Genomic DNA, 22377 nt, shown 5'->3' on the forward strand with positions numbered 1-22377 from the left:
CAGAGAAACGTGGAGATGAAATGAAAATGTAAAAGAGTGATATAACAAAATATACAGACATTTTAAAAAGCTGAATATAAAATCATAAATCTTTATTATAACCTATAAATAAAATAGATAAAAATGTTACACACCGTTGTCCATAGTCGATACATAGTCTTTCATTAGGATACCATCTTACCTTTGGGGCCTATGTATGTGCATTATTATTGCCTCTAATTTCTTCCAAATTATATTTTCAATATCAAATTCAATTAGATAACGAGCATATACGAAACCCTAGAATATAAACTGGCTGAGAAAAGGTCTTTTGCCTAAAATTCCTCGTTACAGTAAACCAAAAAGTACGTATTGAAAAATTATCACATTACGGTATCCTTCAACTCACTTTTGATTCGACTGTCGAAAAAACACTCACTAAAAATATGTAAATCGTTTGATAATCTACATTTGATAATGACACTATTTTTTATTTATTTTAGGAGAATGTAGACCATATGTATAAATTTATTTTTGTACAATTTTAGCCCAAAAACTTGTTTTGGATTATTCAGGATAAATCTAATGGATCGTGACAAAGACTATGTTCTTTAGCTGATAGTATCGCGATATATCGATACCATGTCTGATTGTCTGTCATGTTTTTGTGAAACGGTTTATCCACTTAAAAGAGTCAATAAAATCTACGTAGGTCACCGACAAAGATATGAATCTGGAGTTGGTTTCATGAAACGGGCCCCTACTCGCCAGGATGATGAACAGTATCAATATTCAGTCTCAATACCCCATCACTAAAATTGACAAAACGTTCGCGTTCGTAGGGTACCATAAACTTTACCAATGAAGCTAAATCTAACCCTAACTTTAACCCTAACCAGGCGCGAACGCAGGGGGGGGGGGTCGAACCCCCCTCAAATTTGTGTTTGAGTGTGTATTTTGGAGGACCCCCCCCCCCCCTCAGTTATTTGTTTTTGTTTTAATTTAAAAAAAAAATTATAATGGGTGACCTAATGAAGGTGATATTATACCCCCCCCCCTCCCAACGGACGAAATGTCGATCGGTCAAATTTTCAAATTTCGGGACAAAAAAAAAAGTGCTCTTACCCACCCCCCCCCCCTATTATTACGTATATATCTCGTCAGTTAATATTTTAATTAGAATGAATTTGTGAAACAAAAAGCTTTGTACATTTTTTTGTTGTTATTGTGGAAATAAATGAAATGAAATGAAAAATGTCGGTCAAGCCTCGAGCAAATATCTGGGACGTCAAGAGCAGCATTTGTTAAGGAAAAATTATTTCAAAGCAATGTTTATATACATATACATTTATTTTAAAGTTGACCATAATAGAAGTTTTTTCATACATTTGACTTATACGGTTGCACTTGCACATTGTGAGAGAGGGGAGGGATTGGGGATTCCTAAAAAAAACTGTCGGTAATCTTTCTTTCTTGAGTGTGTGTGTAGTCCTGAAAAAGACTGTTGGCAATCTTTCTTGAGCTTATACAGTGTGAGTCAAAAAAAGTTTACACCTAGAAAATTGTTAATTATGTTATAAATCATCTATGAACAGTAAATTATTATACACCCTATGAAAAAGTGTTTTATCCCGAATCATTTAGTATCATGTTTGTGTGGTATGTGTTCACGCTTGGATGAACAGGAGGCATTGTTTGCGAGAGTGCAAAAATCGACTTGCGCCAAAGTTGCTTATGTGATGTTTGAATAAAACAATTGGGTTTGGGTATTAATTCGGTCATTGCAGCTCCAAATAACATCCCTAACAAAATTAATAATGTCACACATATCAAATATCGAATATCAAATATCAACGAACATTTTGTGCGCGAGCGCGCGTGTGTGAGACTTTGCTTCTGCAAAAAGCATATGCAATGCATCTCATTTGATACATTCAATTCATTCTCTCACTTTAATCCCAACATATTACATACTGTAGGCATCACTATGGCGCAAGTCGATTTTTGCACTCTCGCGAACAATGCCTCCTGTTCATCCAAGCGTGAAAGCATACCACACAAAAATGATACCATATGATTTGGGATAAAACGCTCTTTCAAAAGATGTATAATAATTCACTGTTCATACATGATTTTTAAAATAATTAGCAATTTTCTAGGTGTAAACTTTTTTTTTTTACTCACACGGTAGTTCCAAAGAGAACTACAGCGCCGGTTGGAGAGGATGGGTAGTAGGAGTGGCTCGAAGATTCTAACAGGTTGACTATCCGTCGTCAGGAGAGATTAGTAGTTTTATTTGTTATCAAATTAATATTTATAGAATGTGTGTATGTGTATATACATTATGATATAGTGCATAACGTGTATTACTGATTTGATAAGAAAAGGTAAAACATTGTACATCGTACGGTTCATATTATCTGAACTTTATCATAGATGGTATTTTGAAAGGGGAAAGAAAGAGGACGAGCTCCTACATAATTATGGATGTCAAAAGGAGTGAACCAGAGAGGAGAAGAGGTACAGACTGGGGGGGGGGGGGGGTGTACTCAGATTTGGTTTGGACGGGGGTGTGCCGCTCAAGCCTCGAAACCCCTTACCAAATTCTCCCTCGCTCTCTTTCTGTTTTGTGTGTGTACTATCGCCATTCAATTGGTGACATGCATGTAACCCCCTCCCCCCGGCATCCTTCGTCTTCATCATTGTTACAATAAAATAAAATCAACTGAGATCAATATACAGAAACAGAGAGTGACAATGAGAGACACAGAGAGGGATAGAGAGGAAGAGAGCGAATGTGAATGTGAGAGTGTTGAGGTGTTCTGAGTGAGAGAGGGACACAGAGAGAAAACGGAGATAGAGAGAGAAAGAGAGAGAGAGAGGGGGGGGGGGAGTGGCGAGCAAATGCACTGAATGGCCTCTATCTTTTCCTCCCATTCTCTCTCTCTCTCTCTCCCCAATTCTCCCTCGCTCTCTTTCTGTTTTGTGTGTGTACTATCGCCATTCAATTGGTGACATGCATGTAACCCCCTCCCCCCGGCATCCTTCGTCTTCATCATTGTTACATTAAAATACATCATGATTTGATTTTGTTCAAGATCTAGTCGATGATAGTGCTTACATACATAATTATGAAAATATTATTGGAATATAAACGAAGATGATCTCTCCAGGAATGTGAGAAAAAAAAGATCTGGTCGTGTATACCGTGCTCATTCATATACTTTATGATTGGCTATATAGAGTTCGAGAACAAAAGTGGTATTACAAAGCAAAGGCAAGAGCATAACAATATCATCAGTTTGTGTAATTACCTGTATTCTGACAAATGTAAACGAGGACAATATCCAGCTTAAATATTTGCCCTGTTATTTGGTCCCAAGTGGAACAGGAAGCATGTTATTTGAAGTACGTGAGACGAAAACTAGGTTTGCTAGTTATTTCTGTCTTCCCTTTGCAAAGTTCACCTGTTAACTTGTATGAATAATTTAAGTACCTCGAATCAAAGGGAAGAGAGAAATGGAGTATAAGGCCAAATAATTTGATTTCTAGTTTCTTGCTCGATTTTTTTCGAAAAAATGAGAGGAGGGGGTCTTATATTATTTGATATTTGATTGCTTGATAAATCATTGGTTGATGTTCATTCATTTTCAATATACATCATCACAAATTTATGATTTGTTAACATCATAATTATGGACTAATTAAATCCCACATAGAGAAAAAAGGGTCGTCATAAGCTGAGCTTGAGCTGACGTCCTTGTCATAAGAAAAACATGTTCATATAATATATATAAATAATATATTAACAATGATAATGGAATAGCGGTTGCCAAACATAAAAATGAGAGAGAGAGAGAGAGAGAGAGAGAATGTAAGAAAGGGAAAGGGAAAGGGAGAGGGAAGTATTGCATTCAGATAGTATCAAGTGGAACATTTTAAAGTCTGGGGTACCGAACACGTTAAAATTCATGACAACTGAGATTTGCATATTGTAAGGTAAAATGATACTGTCTGTCTGGATACGAAGGTATCGACTTCTACACCAGTGTCAGCAGAGTACGCTTCGAGGAGCTGTGTTTAGATCTCTTCAGAAAGTGTCAAAGATGTCAAAGCTCATTGAGAGGAACACAACAATCCCTACAAAGGCAACCAAAAACTTCGTTACTGTTGCTGACAACCAGTCTGCCATTACCTTAGTGTTCGAAGGAGAAAGAGCTATGACTAAAGAAAATAATCTACTTGGCCAGTTTGAGTTTTCCGGTATCCCTCCTGCACTTCGGGGCGTCCCTAAGATCAAAGTCACTTTCGACATCGACGCCAACGGCATCATGGACGTCACTGCCGAGGACAAGAGCACGGGTCGTAGCAAAAAGATCACCATCACCAACGACAGCGGAAGGATATCTAAAGATGAAATCGAGCGTATGATCAACGATGCCGCGAGATTCAAGGCCGAAGATGATGCTCACCGGGAACCCCGGGAACGCATCGCAGCCAGCAACCAACTCGAGTGCTATGCCTACAAAGTCAAGTCCGCAATCAGAGACGCATCAGTAGGGAGCAAGCTTACCTCCAACCAGGCGCGTATGCAGGGGGGTGTTTGGGGGGTTAAACCCCCCCCCCTTTGGTATTTTTATGTGTGTAAACCCCCCTAAAAAATCCCTAAAACCCCCCCCCTCCCCCCCCCTTTGGATTTTTTTTTTTTTTTTTTTAATTATTAAAAAAAAAAAAAAAAAAAAAAAAAAAAATTACCCCCATGGCTGACCTAAGAAAGGCGACCTTACCCCCCCCCCAACGGAGCAAAATGTCAAATTTTCAAATTTTGAGACCAAAAAAAAAAAAAAAAGTATCCTCTTGAAAATGTCTTCAAGTTGGAAAATAACGATTATTAGTTGTCAAATTGACTTAGGAGCTATAGAGCCAATAAGTAATAGTCTTGATTTTCAGACCATTGTACAGAATGGTCATACGTTTTATGCTGCGCAAAGATTCCCTCAGTTTAATTTTGGCCATCACAAGAAGTGGGTTATTGATGTAGGCAAATGCTCATGTACCCTTTCCAGCTCATTTTATGTATGTTATTACCAAAGAAGAAAAAAGTCAGTCAGTCACTCAATAGTGTCTGACAGTGAAGTCTAGCAAGTAAACGGGTTTCCTTGCATAATTTGAATATTAGGACACTGCTAACGTTAAAATTTCATAGATAGGACATACATGACATATTCATAATTCCTGCAAAGTTCTAGAGAATTTGAGGTTGGCTGCAAAAGGGACATAGTTACCTTTAACTTACCTTTAACAAATCAGATTCCAAAAATATATTTTATATATATTATAATTTAACATCAACTGTTTGTACTGGCGACCTTTTTGTTACAATACTTTAAAAAAAAAAAGTTTCAGATGACTAGTCATTTTAGTACTTTTTAAAAACCTTTAATGTATTTGTATAGCGACCCATTGAAAGAGTACATGTACCTTTCATCAAGGTAGTCTAGAAATGTTGGAGTAATTAACTAAAAAATGACATTTCCCTCCAATATATTGCTTAAATTGCATAGTACCCTTATCCTTCAATATTTGAATTATGGGATATTAGCATGGGGCAACTCCTCCATAAATCAACTGGATAAATTATTGTTGCTACAAAACAGGGCAATGAGAATAATTTGTCTTAAGAACAGATTAGTCCGTTCATATCAATTGTTTTATTGCATTATTGCTTTAAAAATATTTGATTTACATAATCTGCGTCTGGGTTTTATTGTGTATCAACTGAATCTGGACGAGTTGCCTCATGCATTAACTTTGTTGTTTTAAAAAAAATAAGAGATTCCACGATTACCCAACGAGACAATCTTCTTATTACCATATTCCAATGTTAAAAACTCTTTGTCTAAAGAAAACTTTAATCGGCTACGCTGGCCCGATCTTTTGGAATTCTCTTGATTAGTTTCACCAAGTCTGTTTGCATTTAAACGTAATCTGAAGTTAAAGCTACTTTTAAAGAATCAATGTAACACTTTGCGGTCTCCTGCACTTTTCCAACAGAATAGTTCGGATAATACTTTAAATTTATGATTATATGTTATGGAAATATTAAGTTTCGTTATTATATGTACATATCTTATGTAAAAAATACATTTTGACATGAAGAAATTATTGTTTGTTTATGTTGTATTATACCTTACATTTATATGTTCTTTGTTATTCAGCTATATTTGATAAGGAAAAAATGTAGAAATCAAATCAAATCAAATATACATTTTGCCTTGGGATTTGGTTTATAGCAACCAATGTCGCGCAATGATTTTAGTGCACGGTAGCTGCAGAATGCAAACTTCAGTGTCCTTTTTTGTGCTTGTCATGATTGTATTGTCTTGTTTTGTTTCGTCCCGTTTTCCCCATCTTTTCCTTGTATTTTCTACTTTATGATACATTGTACCATGATATTTTATGTTAGGGAATCTAAATTACAAGCTATGCTTTCCTAAGTTTCCTCCGCAATATAGCAAGCAAACATCTTCTAAGTCTCTATTCATTGTGTACTTTTACTGCATTGCATGTACCATAATTATGTATATTTCTCGTATGTTAATATTTTAATTGGAATGACTTTGTAAATTGTACTTGCTGTTATTGTGGAAATAAATGAAATGAAAAATGTCGGTCAAGCCACGAGCAAAAATCTTGGACGTCACGAGCAGCATTTGTTAAGGAAATATAAAGTTCAAAGCAATATTTTAGAACTTAAATTTAAGAACATTGGCGTAAGCATATTCATTCTTTTTAAAGGTTACCATATTAGTAGTTTCATTTGTTATCAAAATTATTATTCATAGAATATGTTTATGTGTATACATTATGATATAGTGAATAAAGTTTATCACTGATTTGATAAACAAAGGAAAAAACTTGTACATCTTACAGTAGACCTACATATTATCTGAGCTTTATCATAATTATGGTATTTTGAAAGGGGAAAAGAAAGAGGAAGAGCTCCTACATAATTATGGATGTCAAAAGGAGTGGACCAGAGAGATGAAGAGGGAGACTAGGTTTGGTTCGGTCATTTTGGCAGAAAAGGGTACCCATTATAGGTTTTTTTTCGCCAAATACAGGCTCATTTTTTATATTCTGGTGTTCGCCATGCAAACCCCCCAATTTTTTTTTGGAAAATGGACCCATTTTTGTGAAAAACGACCCATTAGAGCGGCACATCCCCGCATGTCATGATATATTTATGTAAGTACCCCCCCCCCGACTACAGATAAATAGAGAGAGAGAGAGAGAGAGAGAGTGTGGGGAGGGCATAGGCGCCGGAAGTGGAGGGGCAGAGTGCCCCCCTACAACCAACAACAACAAAATGCCCCCCCCCCTTCCAAAAAAAAGAAGAAAAGCAGTAAAGGGGTAAACATGGTTTGTATTTTTAACCCAAAAGAACAAAACAATAATAAAATGTGAGTTAAATCACATATAAAATTCCATTCAAAGAAAAGAAAAATTAACAGGAATCAAATTTCCTAAAAATTCTGCATGCCACCTATATCTATCGATGGAGGTTTTTATAATAGCGATACGCGCATATCGTGGAAATATTGTGGGAGGATGGAAGAGCGTGTGTTTTTTGGTTATAGGGTGGGAAGACATGAGCCCCTGAACGCTGGCGTACTGATGGGGGGGGGGGGGGAGGGAGTATTTCTTATTCGATACCAGTGAATTACAAATGTTGCTGAAATGACATGATTTCCGGTATTTTTTCCTCAATTTTGTTTGTTGGAAAAATTGGAAATTCCAAAATTTGACATTTTCATGTCAGGGCCTGCATAAGTGACCTGCCAATGTCACAAATAAGGTGTCAAAATATGCTCATCTGACCGTAATTAATTGCCTAAAACCCCTGAGCTTACGAGGGCTCCGCCCCCCGGACCCCACCAAGGGCCCTAAGGCGGTCCCCTAGATGCTCATCTGACCGTAATTAAATACCTAAAATCCCCGAGCGTTCGGGGTTCTGCCCCCTGGACTCCACCAAGGGCTTCCAGGGGCACAGCCCCTTGAACTCCCTGCCGGGGCTCAAGCCCTGGACCCCCACCACAACGCTCTACCTGATCGTTAATACTCCACTTTTAAAAAAACGTTCCGCGGGGCCTGCATGTAGCGTGTAAGAGTGGTGGTGATGCAGATTTTTCTTCTGCCCCCCTCTTCCAAACGTTTTTGCTCATTACGCCATTGCCCCTGGTAGTTGAGCCCCCTGGAATGTTTGCCCCCCCCCCCCATCCCAAACTGATTCCGGCGCGCCTAGGGGAGGTACTAATTTATCCACATTTGAAATTCTGGTCAGCCATTCTTTACTTAGGCATGTTCTTATTTCTTTCTAATAATCAAACTACATCATTTCATAGATTTAATTAAAAAAATGAATAAGTCAGTAAATTAATATCTAGATAATACATGACATGTTGACTGTGGGTTTCTGTCACAGTGGTAGGCCTATACAGAGATTGATTTCTTCTCTTCTCAATGCGTACCCACGATACTGTCAATCCCCAATACACCAATACAGACTGTTGTCAATTACTGTTTGCTCGTGACGTGTTTCTAGGATGCACCAATGCACGTAGCATATTCTCCGAGAAGAGAGTACAATCTACTATGATGTCACAATACTAGTCGAGAACAAGCTGGGTTTTTCCAACTTCCCTTCTATGACCTCGCAGTCCTTGTTGTTTATTATGTATCTAGTCAGGCGCATACGCAGGATTTTTTCAAGGGGGGTGGGGGGGGGGGGTTTAATCTTTTTGTTTTCTTCAATCAGGCCGAAAATTTCGCATCGACTCAGCCAGCCGCTGAATAAGCAGGGGGGGGGGGGGTATGAGGACACTTTCTTTTTTTTTGGTCTCGAAATTTGAAAATTTGACATTTTGCTCCGTTGGGGGGGGGGTAAGGTCACCTTTTTTAGGTCAGCCATGGGAATATAAAAAAAAACCAAAGGGGGGGTTTGGGTTTTTTTTAGGGGTGTTTATACACATAAAAATACCAAAGAGGGGGTTTAACCCCCAAACACCCCCCCCCCCCCTGCGTACGCGCCTGTATCTAGTATTATTGTGTTCACTCTCGAAGCTTCTCTGACTAGAAGCTGCTTTAGACGCGGTGTTCGTTGACATTTTATAAAACTCTAATTGGAATATCGACTTCTCATACAGTTCACACGGCTCTCTGAAAGAAAAGGAGGCTTATAATTTCAACTGCAAAATTCTTCTACGAGATTGTTCTACTTCTACAGTTGTTCATTGAGACCAGAATTCGGCTGATATACAGTTACGCAGATATTTGCAGACGGTTTAATCAGTGAGAACTTTACATTTTGAAACGTTTTTTTCATCAAAAACTTCGACAAGAACAATAACATGGCACCAGGAAAAGCACCAGCGATTGGAATCGATTTGGGTACCACCTATTCTTGTGTTGGGGTCTTTCAGAATGGGAAGGTGGAGATCATTGCTAACGATCAAGGAAACCGGACCACACCCAGTTGTGTTGCCTTCACAGATACAGAAAGATTGATCGGTGAAGCCGCAATCAATCAGGTGGCAACGTAAGTATTTTATAACATTTCATATTCCCCACTCCTGATGACGGTTAGTCAATCTGTTCGATATGTCGAACCCCTCCTAATGCCCATCCTCTCCAACCGGCGCTATACATCTTTAGATCTATAAGCTCAAGAAAGGTTACCAAAAGTCCTTTTCAGTACTACACACACCGTACCTTCAAGATAGAAAGATTACCGATAATCCTTTTCAGGACTCCCCTATCCTTTCCTTCTCTCACACGGAGCGACCGTAAGCATGTCAACATCACCATGCAAGCCGACAATTGTAAGCAGCATCTAACATTTTCTATGTTTAAACAATCGTTTATCTAAAACTATAACTGAACAAAATATAATTTCATTGACGGGTGGACGACATCATTTTATTAAGAAGAATCTCACGACTCACGAGGTGTTGATCTACAAAAAAGGGTGGTAATGCAGTTGTTAATTTGAAAGTGTCCAGTGGAGTGTATAACAGGGAATAGGAGCACAAATCTGTTAGATTTTCGTCATTTTGCATTTTAATATTTAAATCTCATTTGTTTAGTTTGATTCTCTTCAGACCTGCATGTCGCCTCTGATATTCACGTTCGTTGAATTAGAAAATAAATCAAGTATCTTTGTACAGTGTTTGAATATATATTCTTTCCGGTTGCATATTTCCATGACTGAAATTGTGAATAAGATACTGTCTCATGCACCAACATTTCATGACTGGTTCTAAATTCTGTGCATTTCATATAATTTTTTTCAAGGGGGGGGGGGGGCTTTAACATTTTGAAATCGGGCCGAAAATTTCGCAACGACTCAGCCATCCGCTAAATAAGCGGGGGGAAGGGATGAAGGGGGGAAGGGGGGAAGGGGGGGGGGGGGGGGGGGGGGTAAGAGGACATTTTTTTTTTTGGGGTTCCAAAAAATCGCAACGACTCAGCCGGCCGCTGAATAAGCCGGGGGGGGGGGGGTGGGGGTGTTAAGAGGACACTTTTTTTTATTGTTCTCGAAATTTGAACATTTGACATTTTGCTCCGTAGGGGGGGGGGGGGTCACTTTTTTTTGGTCAGCCATTGGTATAATCGGGTGTTTTTGCTCAAAAATACACACATAAAAAACTAAAGGGGGGTTAACCCCCAACCCACTCACCCCCCCCCCCCCCCCCCACTGCGTACGCACCTGTGTGTAATTAGGCTATGTATCAATTTACATGAGACAATAAACCTTATTTATTATCATTACAGGAATCCCAAGAACACAATCTTTGGTGCCAAACGTCTTATTGGGAGGAGATTCACAGATGAAAACGTGCAATCAGACATGAAGCACTGGCCTTTCACCGTCATCAATAAAGGAGGCAAGCCAATGCTACAGGCAGAGTACATGGGAGAGAAAAAGACATTGACACCAGAAGAAATCAGCTCCATGGTCTTGACCAAGATGAAGGAGACAGCTGAGGCTTATCTTGGCCAGCAGATCACTAATGCCGTCGTCACTGTTCCCGCTTACTTCAACGATGAACAGCGACAGGCGACGAAGGACGCAGGTGTGATCGCAGGGCTCAACGTCCTCAGAATCATCAACGAGCCCACCGCTGCCGCCCTAGCCTACGGACTCGATAAGAAGCTGAAGGGGGAGCAACGTGTCCTCATCTTTGATCTCGGTGGTGGTACGTTCGATGTCTCGATCTTGGTCATCGATGATGGTATCTTCGAAGTAATTTCGACAGCCGGTGACACTCATCTCGGAGGAGAAGACTTCGATGACAGACTAGTCCATTATCTTGCCGAGGAGTTCAAGCGAAAGCATAAGAAAGACATGACGTCTAACCCAAGATCGCTCCGTCGCCTCCGAACAGCAGCGGAGCGAGCAAAGAGAACACTGTCAAGCAGTGCTTCAACAAACATCCAAGTTGAATCACTCTACGAAGGTATCGACTTCTCCACTAGTATCAGCAGAGCACGATTTGAAGAGCTGTGTTCAGATCTCTTCGCAAAGTGTCTGCAGCCAGTAAAAAGGGCCATCATTGATGCTAAGATCGACAAGAACAGGATTGACACCGTGGTACTTGTCGGTGGATCAACACGAATCCCGAAGGTCCAGAAGCTTCTCCAGGAATACCTCGACGGCAAGGATCTGAACAAGTCTATCAATCCTGATGAAGCTGTTGCCTATGGTGCTGCTGTCCAAGCTGCCATCCTATCTAATGACCCAAGCGAAGAAATCAAAGACGTTATTCTAGTCGATGTGGCTCCTCTCTCTCTTGGCGTTCAAACAAAAGGAGGTGTGATGTCAAAGCTCATTGAGAGGAACACAACAATCCCTACAAAGGCAACCGAAAACTTCGTTACTGTTGCTGACAACCAGTCTGCCATTACCGTCAAAGTGTTTGAAGGAGAAAGAGCTCTGACTAAAGAAAACAATCGACTTGGCCAGTTTCGGCTTTCCGGTATCCCTCCTGCACCTCGGGGCGTCCCTAAGATCAAAGTCACTTTCGACATCGACGCCAACGGCATCATGGACGTCACTGCCGAAGACAAGAGCACGGGTCGTAGCAAAAAGATCACCATCACCAACGACAGCGGAAGGATATCTAAAGACGAAATCGAGCGTATGATCAACGATGCCGAGAGATTCAAGGCCGAAGATGATGCTCACCGGGAACGCATCGCAGCCGGCAACCAACTCGAGTGCTATGCCTACAACGTCAAGTCCGCAATCAATGACGCATCGGTAGAGAGCAAGCTTAGCTCCAGCGACAAGGAAGTTGTGACAAACGCAGTTGATGACGTCATTACTTGGATGGATAGCAACCCTTTGGCAAAGAAGGAAGAATTCTCGTTCAAGTTGAAAGAGTTGCAGAAGACATGCTCTCCCATCATGGCTAAAATACACGCAGGTATTTACTCAGGTCATCCCGGACAATAAGCCAACTCATCGTAATCAGGCAGTGGTTGGCCTACTATTGATGAGATGGTTTTGCAATAGACTTTCTTTTACATGTCGGGCCAAGTGTAATTTTAACCTTAAAATTATGGGATATTAGCATGGGGCAACTCCTCCAAAAATCAACTGGATTATTTATTGTTGCTTCAAAACAGGGCAATGATAATCATTTGTCATAAGAACAGGTTAGCCCTTTCAGATCAATTGTTTTATTCCATTATTGTTCAAAAAATATTTGATTTATATAATCTGCGTCTGGGTTGTATTGTGTATCAACTGAAACTGAACAAGTTGCCTCATGCATTAACTTTGTTGTTTTTAAAAAATATGATAGATTCCACGATTACCCAACGAGACAATCTTCTTATTACCATATTCCAATGTTAAGAACTCTTTGTAAACAGAAAACCTTAATTTACGCTGGCCCGATCTTTTGGAATTCTCTCGATTAGTCTCACCAAGTATGTTGCATTTAAACGTAATCTGAAGTTAAAGCTAGTTTTAAAGAATGTATGTAACATTATGCTCATTTGCTTCAAATGTAAGCCACTATTCATGTTTACAGTACATATTTTACGTTGGAATTTGATTTATAGCAACCAATGTTTAGCAATGCTTTTAATGCATGATAGCTGCAGAATGCTAACTTCAGTGTCCCTTACTTGTGTTTGTGTTCTTGTGCTTGTCTTGTCATGATTGTATTGTCTTGTTTTGTTTCGTCCCGTTTTCCCCATCTTTTCCTTGTATTTTCTACTTTATGATACATTGTACTATGATAGTTTATGTTAGGGAACCTGAATTACAAGCTATGCTTTCCTAAGTTTCCACTGTAATACAGCAAGCAAACATTTTCTTAGTCTCTATTGTATACTTTTACTGCATTGCATGAACCATATGTGCATTTCTCGTTTGTTAATATTTTAATTGGAATGACTTTGTCAATTTTATTTGCTGTTATTGTGGAAATAAATGAAAAGAAATGAAAAAATGTCGGTCAAGCCACGAGCAAATATTTTGGACGTCAAGAGCAGCATTTGTTCGGGCAATATAAGTTCAAAGCATTATGCCTATTCCAGAACATTGAATATTTATATACATGAACATTTTCTTTCATTTTAAATTTTACCCTATTAGTAGTTTTATTTGGTATAAAAATTATTTTTCATAGAAAATGTTTATGTGTATACATTATGATATAGTGAATAAAGTTTATTACTGATTTGATAAGCACAGGAAAAAACTTGTACATCTTACAGTAGGCCTACATAATTATCTGACCTTTATCATATATGGTATTTTAAGAGGGGAAAAGAAAGAGAAAGTGTTCCTACATAATTATGGATGTCAAAAGGAGTAGACCAGAGAGATGAAGAGGGAGCCCGGGGGGGGGGGGGGGGGTTGTACTCAAATTTAGTTCGGATGGGGGTGTGCCGCTCAATTTTCCATCCATTTTAAAGGGTCATTTTGGCAGAAAATGGTACCCATTTTAGGGTTCTTTTGCGAAATACAGGCCCATTTTTGACAATTTTCGGGTATTCGCCATTCAAATCCCCGGAAAATACTGGAAATAGTGGAACAAGAGTCCCATGTTTAAAGTTATTTTTGTAAAAAATGGGACCCATGTTTAGGATTTTGTGTGTATGAAAAAGCGACCCATTAGAGCGGCACATCTCCGCATGTCATAATATATTTATGTAAGTACCCCCCCCCCCCCCACTACAGATTGAGAGAGAGAGGGAGAGGGAGAGAAATAGGTATTATAGAGAAAGATGAACAAGAGATCGTGACAAGAGAGATAATGAAGAAGAAAGAGACAGAAAGAGAGGAGGCAATGAGAATTTTCGATGAGGCATGTCACCTGTGTTCAACTGAGATCAATATACAGAAACAGAAAGTGACAATGAGAGACACAGAGAGGGATAGAGAGGAAGAGAGCGAATACGGGAATGTGAGAGTGTTGAGGTGTTCTGAGTGAGAGAGGGACACAGAGAGAAAACGGAGATAGAGAGAGAGAAAGAGAACGAAAGAGAGAGAGAGAGAAAGAGAACGAAGAGAGAGAGAGAGAGAGAGAGAGGGGGGGGGGGGGAAGGGAGTGGCGAGCAAAATGGCCTCTATCTTTTCCTCCCATTCTCTTTCTCTTTCTCTCTCTCTCCCAAATTCTCCCTCGCTTTCTTTCTGTTTTGTGTGTGTACTATCGCCATTCAATTGGTGACATGCATGTAACCCCCTCCCCCGGCATCCTTCGTCTTCATCATTGTTACAAAAAAATACATCATGATTTGATTTTGCTCAAGATCTAGTCGATGATAGTGCTTACATACATAATTATGAAAATACTATTGGAATATAAACGAAGATGATCTCTTCAGGAATGGGAAGGAAAAAAAAATACAAAAAGAACTGGTCGTGTATACCGTTCTCAATCAGATACTTTGGCCCGAATTCACAAAGGAGGTTTGTCAACAAACCGAGGTTTATGTACGTCATATGACGCGTTTTGACGCGTTTTTTACAAACCTGGTTTTACAAACCTTTTTTACAAACCAAACCTGGTTTGTAAAAACGCGTCGAAACGCGTCATATGACGCACGAAAACCAAGGTTTGTCGACAAACCTCCTTTGTGAATTCGGGCCTTTATGGTTGGCTATATAAAGTTCGAGAACAAAAGTGGTATTACAAAGCAAAGGCAAGAGCATAATAATATCATCAGTTTTTGTTATTACCCGTAAGCTGACAAAATGTAAACGAGGACAATATGTTGACCTGTTATTTGGGCAAAGTGGAACAGGTTGCATGTTATTTGAAGTACGTGAGAAGGAAACTAGGTTTGCTAGTTATTTCTGTCTTCCCTTTGCAAAGCTCACCTGTTAACTTCGATGAATAATTTAAGAGCCTCGAATCAAAGGGAAAAGAGAAATGGAGTATAAGGCCAAATAAATTGATTCCTAGTTTCTTGTTCGATTTTTTCGAAAAAAATGAAAGGAGGGAGTCTTATGTTATTTGATATTTGATAAATCATTGGTTGATGTTCATTCATTTTCAATATACATCATCACAAATTTATAGTTTGTTAACATCATAATTATGTCTAATAAAATTCCACATAGAGAAAAGGGGTCGTCATGAGCTAAACTTGAACTGGCAGCTTGTCATAAGTAAAACATGTTCATAATGATTATTATATACACAATATGTGAACAATACATAATAGAACACGATAAAATTAATGGCAACTGAGATTTTCATATTGTAAGGTAAACCGATACTTTTCGTGAACACACAACATGCTGCTGGGTGAAATTCGAGAATTTTTTTATTGATTGTATTTAATTTGTACATGGATTTTAAGGGCTCAAAACAATAAGGAATGTATTATTCTCTAATTTTCTATAGTTGCCCTCATATTGTAATCTATTTTCATTTAAAATTTCTCAAGCCAGGGGGAGAACTGATCATCCACGCTGGCACCAATAACATCTCTGAGGGTGCTGGTGAAGTTTGCCACCAAATCACAGACCTCGGCAAGTCTGTTGCTGCCGAGGGGTTTAACGTCTCAGTCTCTACGATCATCCATCGTAGAGGGGAGAGTGAAGCGGACAAGAAGCGGGTTGATGAGATCAACTATCTGATGGAGTTGGCAGCCAGCGAGAACAGATGGGGCCTCATCATCAACAATGATATCAGCGAGCAGCATCTCGGGCGTGATGGCGTTCACCTCAACAGAGCCGGTCAACGAATCTTGGCAGGCAACCTGAAACGCCTCATCAACAGTGCTGACCAACCGACAACACGAGGCCATGGCTGGACTCAACGGTCGTCCGATCAAGTTACAGGCAGTGAACCTGGAGCAAGGCGGCATCAAGCCATCTACCGAGAAAACCAGAGTCTTCATTCTGATGAGGAGAAAAGCAGCCCCGTAAAGTCCTACGCCGAATCTGTTTCTGGGAGATCTTTGGATTTCAGTGCAGTCAAACAGAGGTCACGACTGAAACCAGCCTTCAGACCATCCAAGGTGGACATGAAAGACTGGGCGAAATATCTTCAATTTGTAAGAAGGGTATTGAATTAAGTGAAAGTTTGACAAAATCTAGTGATGATCCGAAAATTATAGTTGACGGTCGAAAATATAAGTTCCCTTGTGGGAACTGTGATAAGCCAGTCAAATGTAATCAACACGGCCTTCTGTGTTCTTATTGTAAAAAATGGTTTCACACTAATTGTCAAGCTATCAGTTTTTCAGAGTACCGGAGGTTATATTATGAATGCCCTGATGAGAAGTGGAATTGTTTAACATGTTGTCTGCCATCTTTTTGTGACTCATTATTTAACGACGATTGTTTAGAGAAAGAAAGCCAAAACGAGTATAGACTAAAAGAAAACTATTTTAAGATAACGCGCGTTACACCTGAAAAGCAAGCGATAGCAAGAGTAATTCAGCCAAACCTCAGAGATGAAAACACTTCTCTTTATCAAGAATTTGAAGAAAAGTTTAAAGTTAAAGGTCTTCATTTTTTACACCTTAATGTGAGGTCTATTCTAAACAAGATATCGGAACTTAGAATTCTTTTTAAAAGAAAAAGGCTGTCTATTATTGCTTTCACTGAAACATGGTTAAACAATTCCATAAATGATGAAGAAATTGAAATAGACGGATATAAAATCATACGCCATGATCGATCCTCTGGCTCTGGAGGTGGTGTATGTTTCTATATCAGAAATGATATTGCATTTAATATTATGGATGCTATAAGTACTGGAGATACGGAATCCCTGTGGATAAATTTGCTTATACCAAGATCAAAACCAATTGTTGTTGGTGTTCTGTATCGACCTCCGAAAAACAATTTGTTTATCGAGAAATTGTCCAATATTCTTGATACATTAAAGAAGGATGACGAAATAATTCTTTTAGGAGACATGAATATTTGTCTTCTTCGCAAATCGCCACTGGCTAAAAAATATATTGACTTGTTGAGTCTTTATGGGTTTAGTCAACTCATTAAAGAGGCAACACGCGTTACACCTACATGTTCTTCTCTATTGGATCATGTTGGTTGTACCAAAGAAAATAAAATAAGTCAAAGTGGTGTCATTGATCTAGGTATTAGCGACCATTATTTTACTTTCTGTACACGGAAAAATGTTAGACTGGCTATAGGTCATCACAGGACTAATGATATCAGATCCATGAAAAAATATACAGAAGAGTCTTTCAATCTTCAACTATCTGTTGTTGATTGGTCACGAATAACTGACTGTACAGATGTAAATGAGGCATGGTCAATATTTCAACATGTTTTTATCTCAAATTTGAATATGATAGCGCCACTGAAACGGATAAGAATAAAACAAAGATCAGAAACTTGGGTGACTAAAGATATTCTTTCCCTAATTCAAGAGAGAAATATAGTATACAAAAAATGGAGGAAAAGAGCAAAAGATGAGAAGCTCTATAAAAGATACAGAGTATTAAGAAATATGGTCCAAAGAGAGGTGAAAAAGGCTAAACTCGATTACTTACAAAACAAGATAGAAGAAAATAAACAAGATTCGAAAAAAACTTTGGCAGAATCTAAAAAGCTTAGGATTGAAAAATAAGAAGCGAAAAGAACAAGAATCTGTCATTAAAATTGATGGGGAATTATGTCATGATAAGATGGCCATCGCTGATGAATTCAATTCTCATTTCACAAATGTGGCTGCCAAATTAGTAGACAAACTCCCCCCTTCCAAAGACTTTTTCAGCGCAGACAATGATTGTATTCGTGACTTTTACGAAAGAAAAGGTGTACGTGAAAACAGCTTCGAGTTATACCAATCAGTGAACAATTTGTTTTCAAAGAGTTACGTAAGTTGAATGTATCAAAAAGTACTGGGTTAGACTTGATTCCAGCTAAATTTCTAAAAGATGGTGCGAAGGTTTTATTTAAGCCTCTAAGTTACTTAATGAACCTATCTATCTTGACGAGTACTTTTCCAGAAGATATGAAAATAGCAAAAGTGACTCCACTTTATAAAAAGAAAGATAAAACTGATGTTAGCAACTATAGACCTATTAGTGTTTTAAGCGTAGCATCAAAGATTCTAGAAAAATCGGTCTGTGTTCAAATTGAAAGATACTTCAAAGAAAATGATATAATTTATGAATTTCAATCTGGTTTTCGACATGATTATTCGACTGAAACATGTCTAATTCATTTGACTGATTATTTGAGGAGAGAAACTTCCCAAGGACGCTTTGTTGGTATGGTGCTCCTTGATCTGCAAAAAGCTTTTGATACAGTTAATCATTGCGTCTTATTGAAGAAGTTACAACTAATGGGTTTTGATAAGGCAAGTTTAGATTGGTTCAGATCCTACTTATCTAATCGGCACCAAGTAGTGGCCATTCATGATATTCGTTCCAAACTAATGCCTATAACATGCGGTGTTCCTCAGGGAAGTATTTTAGGCCCAATTCTATTTTCAAGTTATATAAATGATATGTGTATTTGTATAAAAGACTTCAAACTATTATTGTACGCAGATGACAGCGTACTACTCTATTCAAATCCTGATCCTAAATATATTGAGGAAAAGCTCAGTGAACAGCTGTCTACGTGTGTCGATTGGATGACTGATAATAAGCTTTCTTTACACTTGGGAAAAACAGAAAGCATTTTATTTTGTTCTAAAAGTAGTTCTAAAAAGTCATTTGAATTCAAAGTGACACACAATAATCAAGCAATCAAGAGAAAAGAGTCTGTGAAGTATTTAGGCATTGAGTTGGCTAGCGCAATTTCATTTTCATCTTTAGTAGAATCAGTTGTAAAAAAAGCAAATTCTCGTCTGAAATTTTTGTACAGATATCAAAGTTGTATGGATTTAAAAGCAAGACGTACACTCTGTTTTGCTCTTATTCAATGTTTATTTGACTATGCTAACCCTGCATGGTACAGTAACATAAACAAGTCAGATCAAAAGAAGTTGAAGATTATACAGAACAAAATGGTGAGATTTATCAACTGTTCTGGTCCAAGAACTCATGTTGGCTATAGCGAACTTTCTAAAGCTGGTTTTCTTGAAGTCGACCAAAGATCAAAACAACTCGCATTGCATCACGTGCATAAAATATATCATACTAGGGCGAATCATTATATTCGATCCAACTTCGATCTTGTTACTGACGTACATGATTATAATACAAGAAATAGACGATTCAACTTTAACTTACCAGAAAGAGTAGGTAGTATTGGAAATTCGTTTTATTACAATGCCATAAAACATTGGAATTCCCTTCCCAATGGTGTAAAAGAAATAGGAAACTATGATCATTTTAAGAGGAAATTAAAGGAATACCTAATACTTGACAGTCAGAGAAGAGAAGTGAATGACATGTTATATGATTGATATTGTTATTCTTCTGTCGGTTCATACTTTTTCATGTTGTATATACTTATGTTTTCGTACGTTATAGAAATTCTACAAATTCATCATTATTTTCCTCTTCTTCCTTCTCCTCTTTTTCTTCTTCTCCTTCTTCTTTTTCTTCTTGTACTTAATATCATTTCTATCATCAGTTTAATGTTGTTATTATTATCTTTAATAAGTAGTTCTTTTAATTTTCTTATCTGTCTGTAAATATTACTATTTTAATTTATTAATTGTATACATGTCTGTAAGGGACCCCACTGGAAATAAGCTCTCGAGCTTTCGTGGGTTATCCTGTTCAAGCTGACTTATTTTTGATCTGTTATCATTGTATATTGTTGTATATTGGAAGCTTGTCGAATAAAAATCAATCAATCAATCAATCAATCAAATAACAAAAAGAAACACAAACAAGGCAGGCTGAAAGAAGGAACAATAATGGAACGAGAAACTTGTCATTAATTTAATCTGGCCTGATTCCTTTGTATAATGCACTCACGATCAGACGGTTTGTGTCCAGGTCATGCAAACGGCGCACTAAACCATTTGCATTTTTAAGTATGGCTGTATATGGAGTAATTACTTAAGACTTTCCCCATATGCCCCAGGGGGGTATTGAAGTTGTCATATATACCGTTCGACTAATTTCTCCATGGAACGGTGGATACATGATGCATCTGCTACCGATGTATGCAGGCATTATGCTGAAAACATTGCGCTTTTATTTCGAAGACGTTGCTCAATCGAACATCTCTAATTTGCCTGCCTCACTTCATGTCTATGTGACTCATAATTATGTTCTTATTTTGCACGAAGACTTGAGCCTAAACGTTAGCTCTTCGTTCGCCAGCAGTGAATCTGAAATACTGAAAATATAACACTGACAATTTGTGTTGCATCGTGGCGCCAATAAAATGTGAACACATCATTTTCGGAAAACATCATATTATATCCCGTGTTATAAACAACGCGATCTCGCCTATAAATGTCAAACTATAAGCTTGAAATGATCAGAAGTGACAATTGGCCAGTTGGTCATACGATTCTTTAAATTCGGAGGATTTGTTTGTGCAGGCGACTCTGTGATTCGTCGGGATTTGAAGCAGACTACACATAGAGCACTTCTTGGAGACGATACAGACCTGCGTTGCACTTTACCGCCAATGAACATTATTGTCAATTTTCTCCTACATGGCGTTCGCACCGTCTCTGGAAAGAAGTGAAAGTGGGCACAGTGAAGAAGGAATTACCGGAAAGGATTTGGATAGAGATGGATCACGTATTTTTACTGTCAGGTAAATTCATCACTCATTATGATGATAATCTTAATAAATTAAATACTAAAAGCCAATTATTGATAATTGACTTTGTCACTTGGCGTTGTTGCCGCTAAACGTTATTGAACGTCAATCGCTTCATCGAGAATTGCTGAATTACAAAAGAACATTATCATTATCAAAAGGATAATACATAATTTGATTTTAACTTTGTGATGTGTATAATTCAATAGACTTGTTTACCTGAAACTGTATTGATCTGTTTATTCGGACATGAAATAGAAATTTTGAGTTTCCGGAATATCTTTAAATGTTTACTGGGGTTTTGATATTCAAAGCTTATCCGGCACTGGAGGGGGTATTCACATTTCTTCTGCGGTAAATTTGCCGTACATTAAATAACTTTTAAGGTATTTTGTTGAAATTGAACTTTTATTGAAAAAGCCACGATAGAATTCGGCAAGATATTGATAGCAAAAATCATGTCTATCAAAATGGTCATCAAACTTGTAGTAAAACATTACATTAAAACGAAATAGTGTTTGGGGCATATTTTGTGGCATTACTGATTCATACAAATTCTTTGTGCTAAAAAAATCACTCATTGAAACGTGCACTGGGGTAAAATCTGACTTAAACATTAATGTAATTAGTGTTATTGTGTATATCAAAATAATAACCAAAACAGGTACTACAGGCTACATGTAGTTCATCGTCATCGCATAATTTCCTTTACTGTTTCAAAATACAGCAGCCCAAGCGTTTATCAGAAGGCAAGGCAGTTGATATATTATTTACAAAATATATCACGTATATACGTAGTGTTTGAGAGTATACGTGTACAGTTTGTAGCGGCAAGTTGTTGAAGGCAATGAGTCGAATGTGTTGCTACGTATGCACATCATCACTGCATGGATTGCATCCCATGATCCCCAGGCAGTGGCCCCTCGAATACTTGTACTGAGTGAACGAATTCGGTGAATAATTCATCACGGGGCCGCGGTGGTATAGGGCAAACCAAGACGGGGAGTGTTATATTAGAGTATAGATGCATGAAGAGGAGGTTTTAAGTCTCGTCTTGAATTAGAATACACTATTTTTAGAGGTAGAGATCAAATTATGGTTCAAAGATGTTATACTTTACATTCAATTATATTGCATGTGTTTTATGGGCC

The 22377-nt window shown here is 38.2% G+C and overlaps 3 protein-coding genes across 3 annotated transcripts in view; all 3 read left to right on the forward strand.

Annotated features, from left to right (window-relative positions):
- Positions 1-4032: 4032 nt before the first annotated feature.
- Positions 4033-8098, forward strand: LOC100894045 (heat shock 70 kDa protein IV-like). Its single transcript, XM_030997255.1, has 2 exons — positions 4033-4566; positions 7983-8098. Exons 1-2 carry the CDS (start codon positions 4086-4088, stop codon positions 8096-8098), a joined length of 597 nt encoding a protein of 198 aa, XP_030853115.1. The 5' UTR covers positions 4033-4085.
- A 1037-nt stretch (positions 8099-9135) lies between these two features.
- LOC115929321 (heat shock 70 kDa protein IV-like) lies at positions 9136-13725 on the forward strand. The gene is made up of 2 exons (XM_030998058.1): positions 9136-9577; positions 10813-13725. Exons 1-2 carry the CDS (start codon positions 9390-9392, stop codon positions 12494-12496), a joined length of 1872 nt encoding a protein of 623 aa, XP_030853918.1. The 5' UTR covers positions 9136-9389; the 3' UTR covers positions 12497-13725.
- A 7055-nt stretch (positions 13726-20780) lies between these two features.
- kap115 (kinesin II-accessory 115 kDa polypeptide) overlaps positions 20781-22377 on the forward strand; it is a 36526-nt gene continuing 34929 nt past the window's right edge. The window contains exon 1 of the mRNA XM_030997004.1: positions 20781-21220. Within this exon, the coding sequence (XP_030852864.1) occupies positions 21117-21220 (104 nt within the window). The 5' untranslated portion in view covers positions 20781-21116. The remainder of the gene's footprint in view (positions 21221-22377) is intronic.

The sequence above is a fragment of the Strongylocentrotus purpuratus genome, unplaced genomic scaffold (genome assembly GCF_000002235.5).
Source record: "Strongylocentrotus purpuratus isolate Spur 01 unplaced genomic scaffold, Spur_5.0 spur5_scaffold_4, whole genome shotgun sequence".
NCBI lineage: Eukaryota > Metazoa > Echinodermata > Echinoidea > Camarodonta > Strongylocentrotidae > Strongylocentrotus > Strongylocentrotus purpuratus.

What these genes read in the sequence shown, in the direction of transcription:
- LOC100894045 (XM_030997255.1), top strand. Translation starts at nt 4,086, where the DNA reads ATGTCAAAGCTCATTGAGAGGAACACAACAATCCCTACAAAGGCAACC. An exon ending in GCTTACCTCCAACCAGGCGC is followed by an intron (nt 4,567 to 7,982) that starts GTATGCAGGGGG and finishes AAAATCCCCGAG; the next exon opens with CGTTCGGGGTTCTGCCCCCT.
- LOC115929321 (XM_030998058.1), top strand. Translation starts at nt 9,390, where the DNA reads ATGGCACCAGGAAAAGCACCAGCGATTGGAATCGATTTGGGTACCACC. An exon ending in GCAATCAATCAGGTGGCAAC is followed by an intron (nt 9,578 to 10,812) that starts GTAAGTATTTTA and finishes TTATCATTACAG; the next exon opens with GAATCCCAAGAACACAATCT.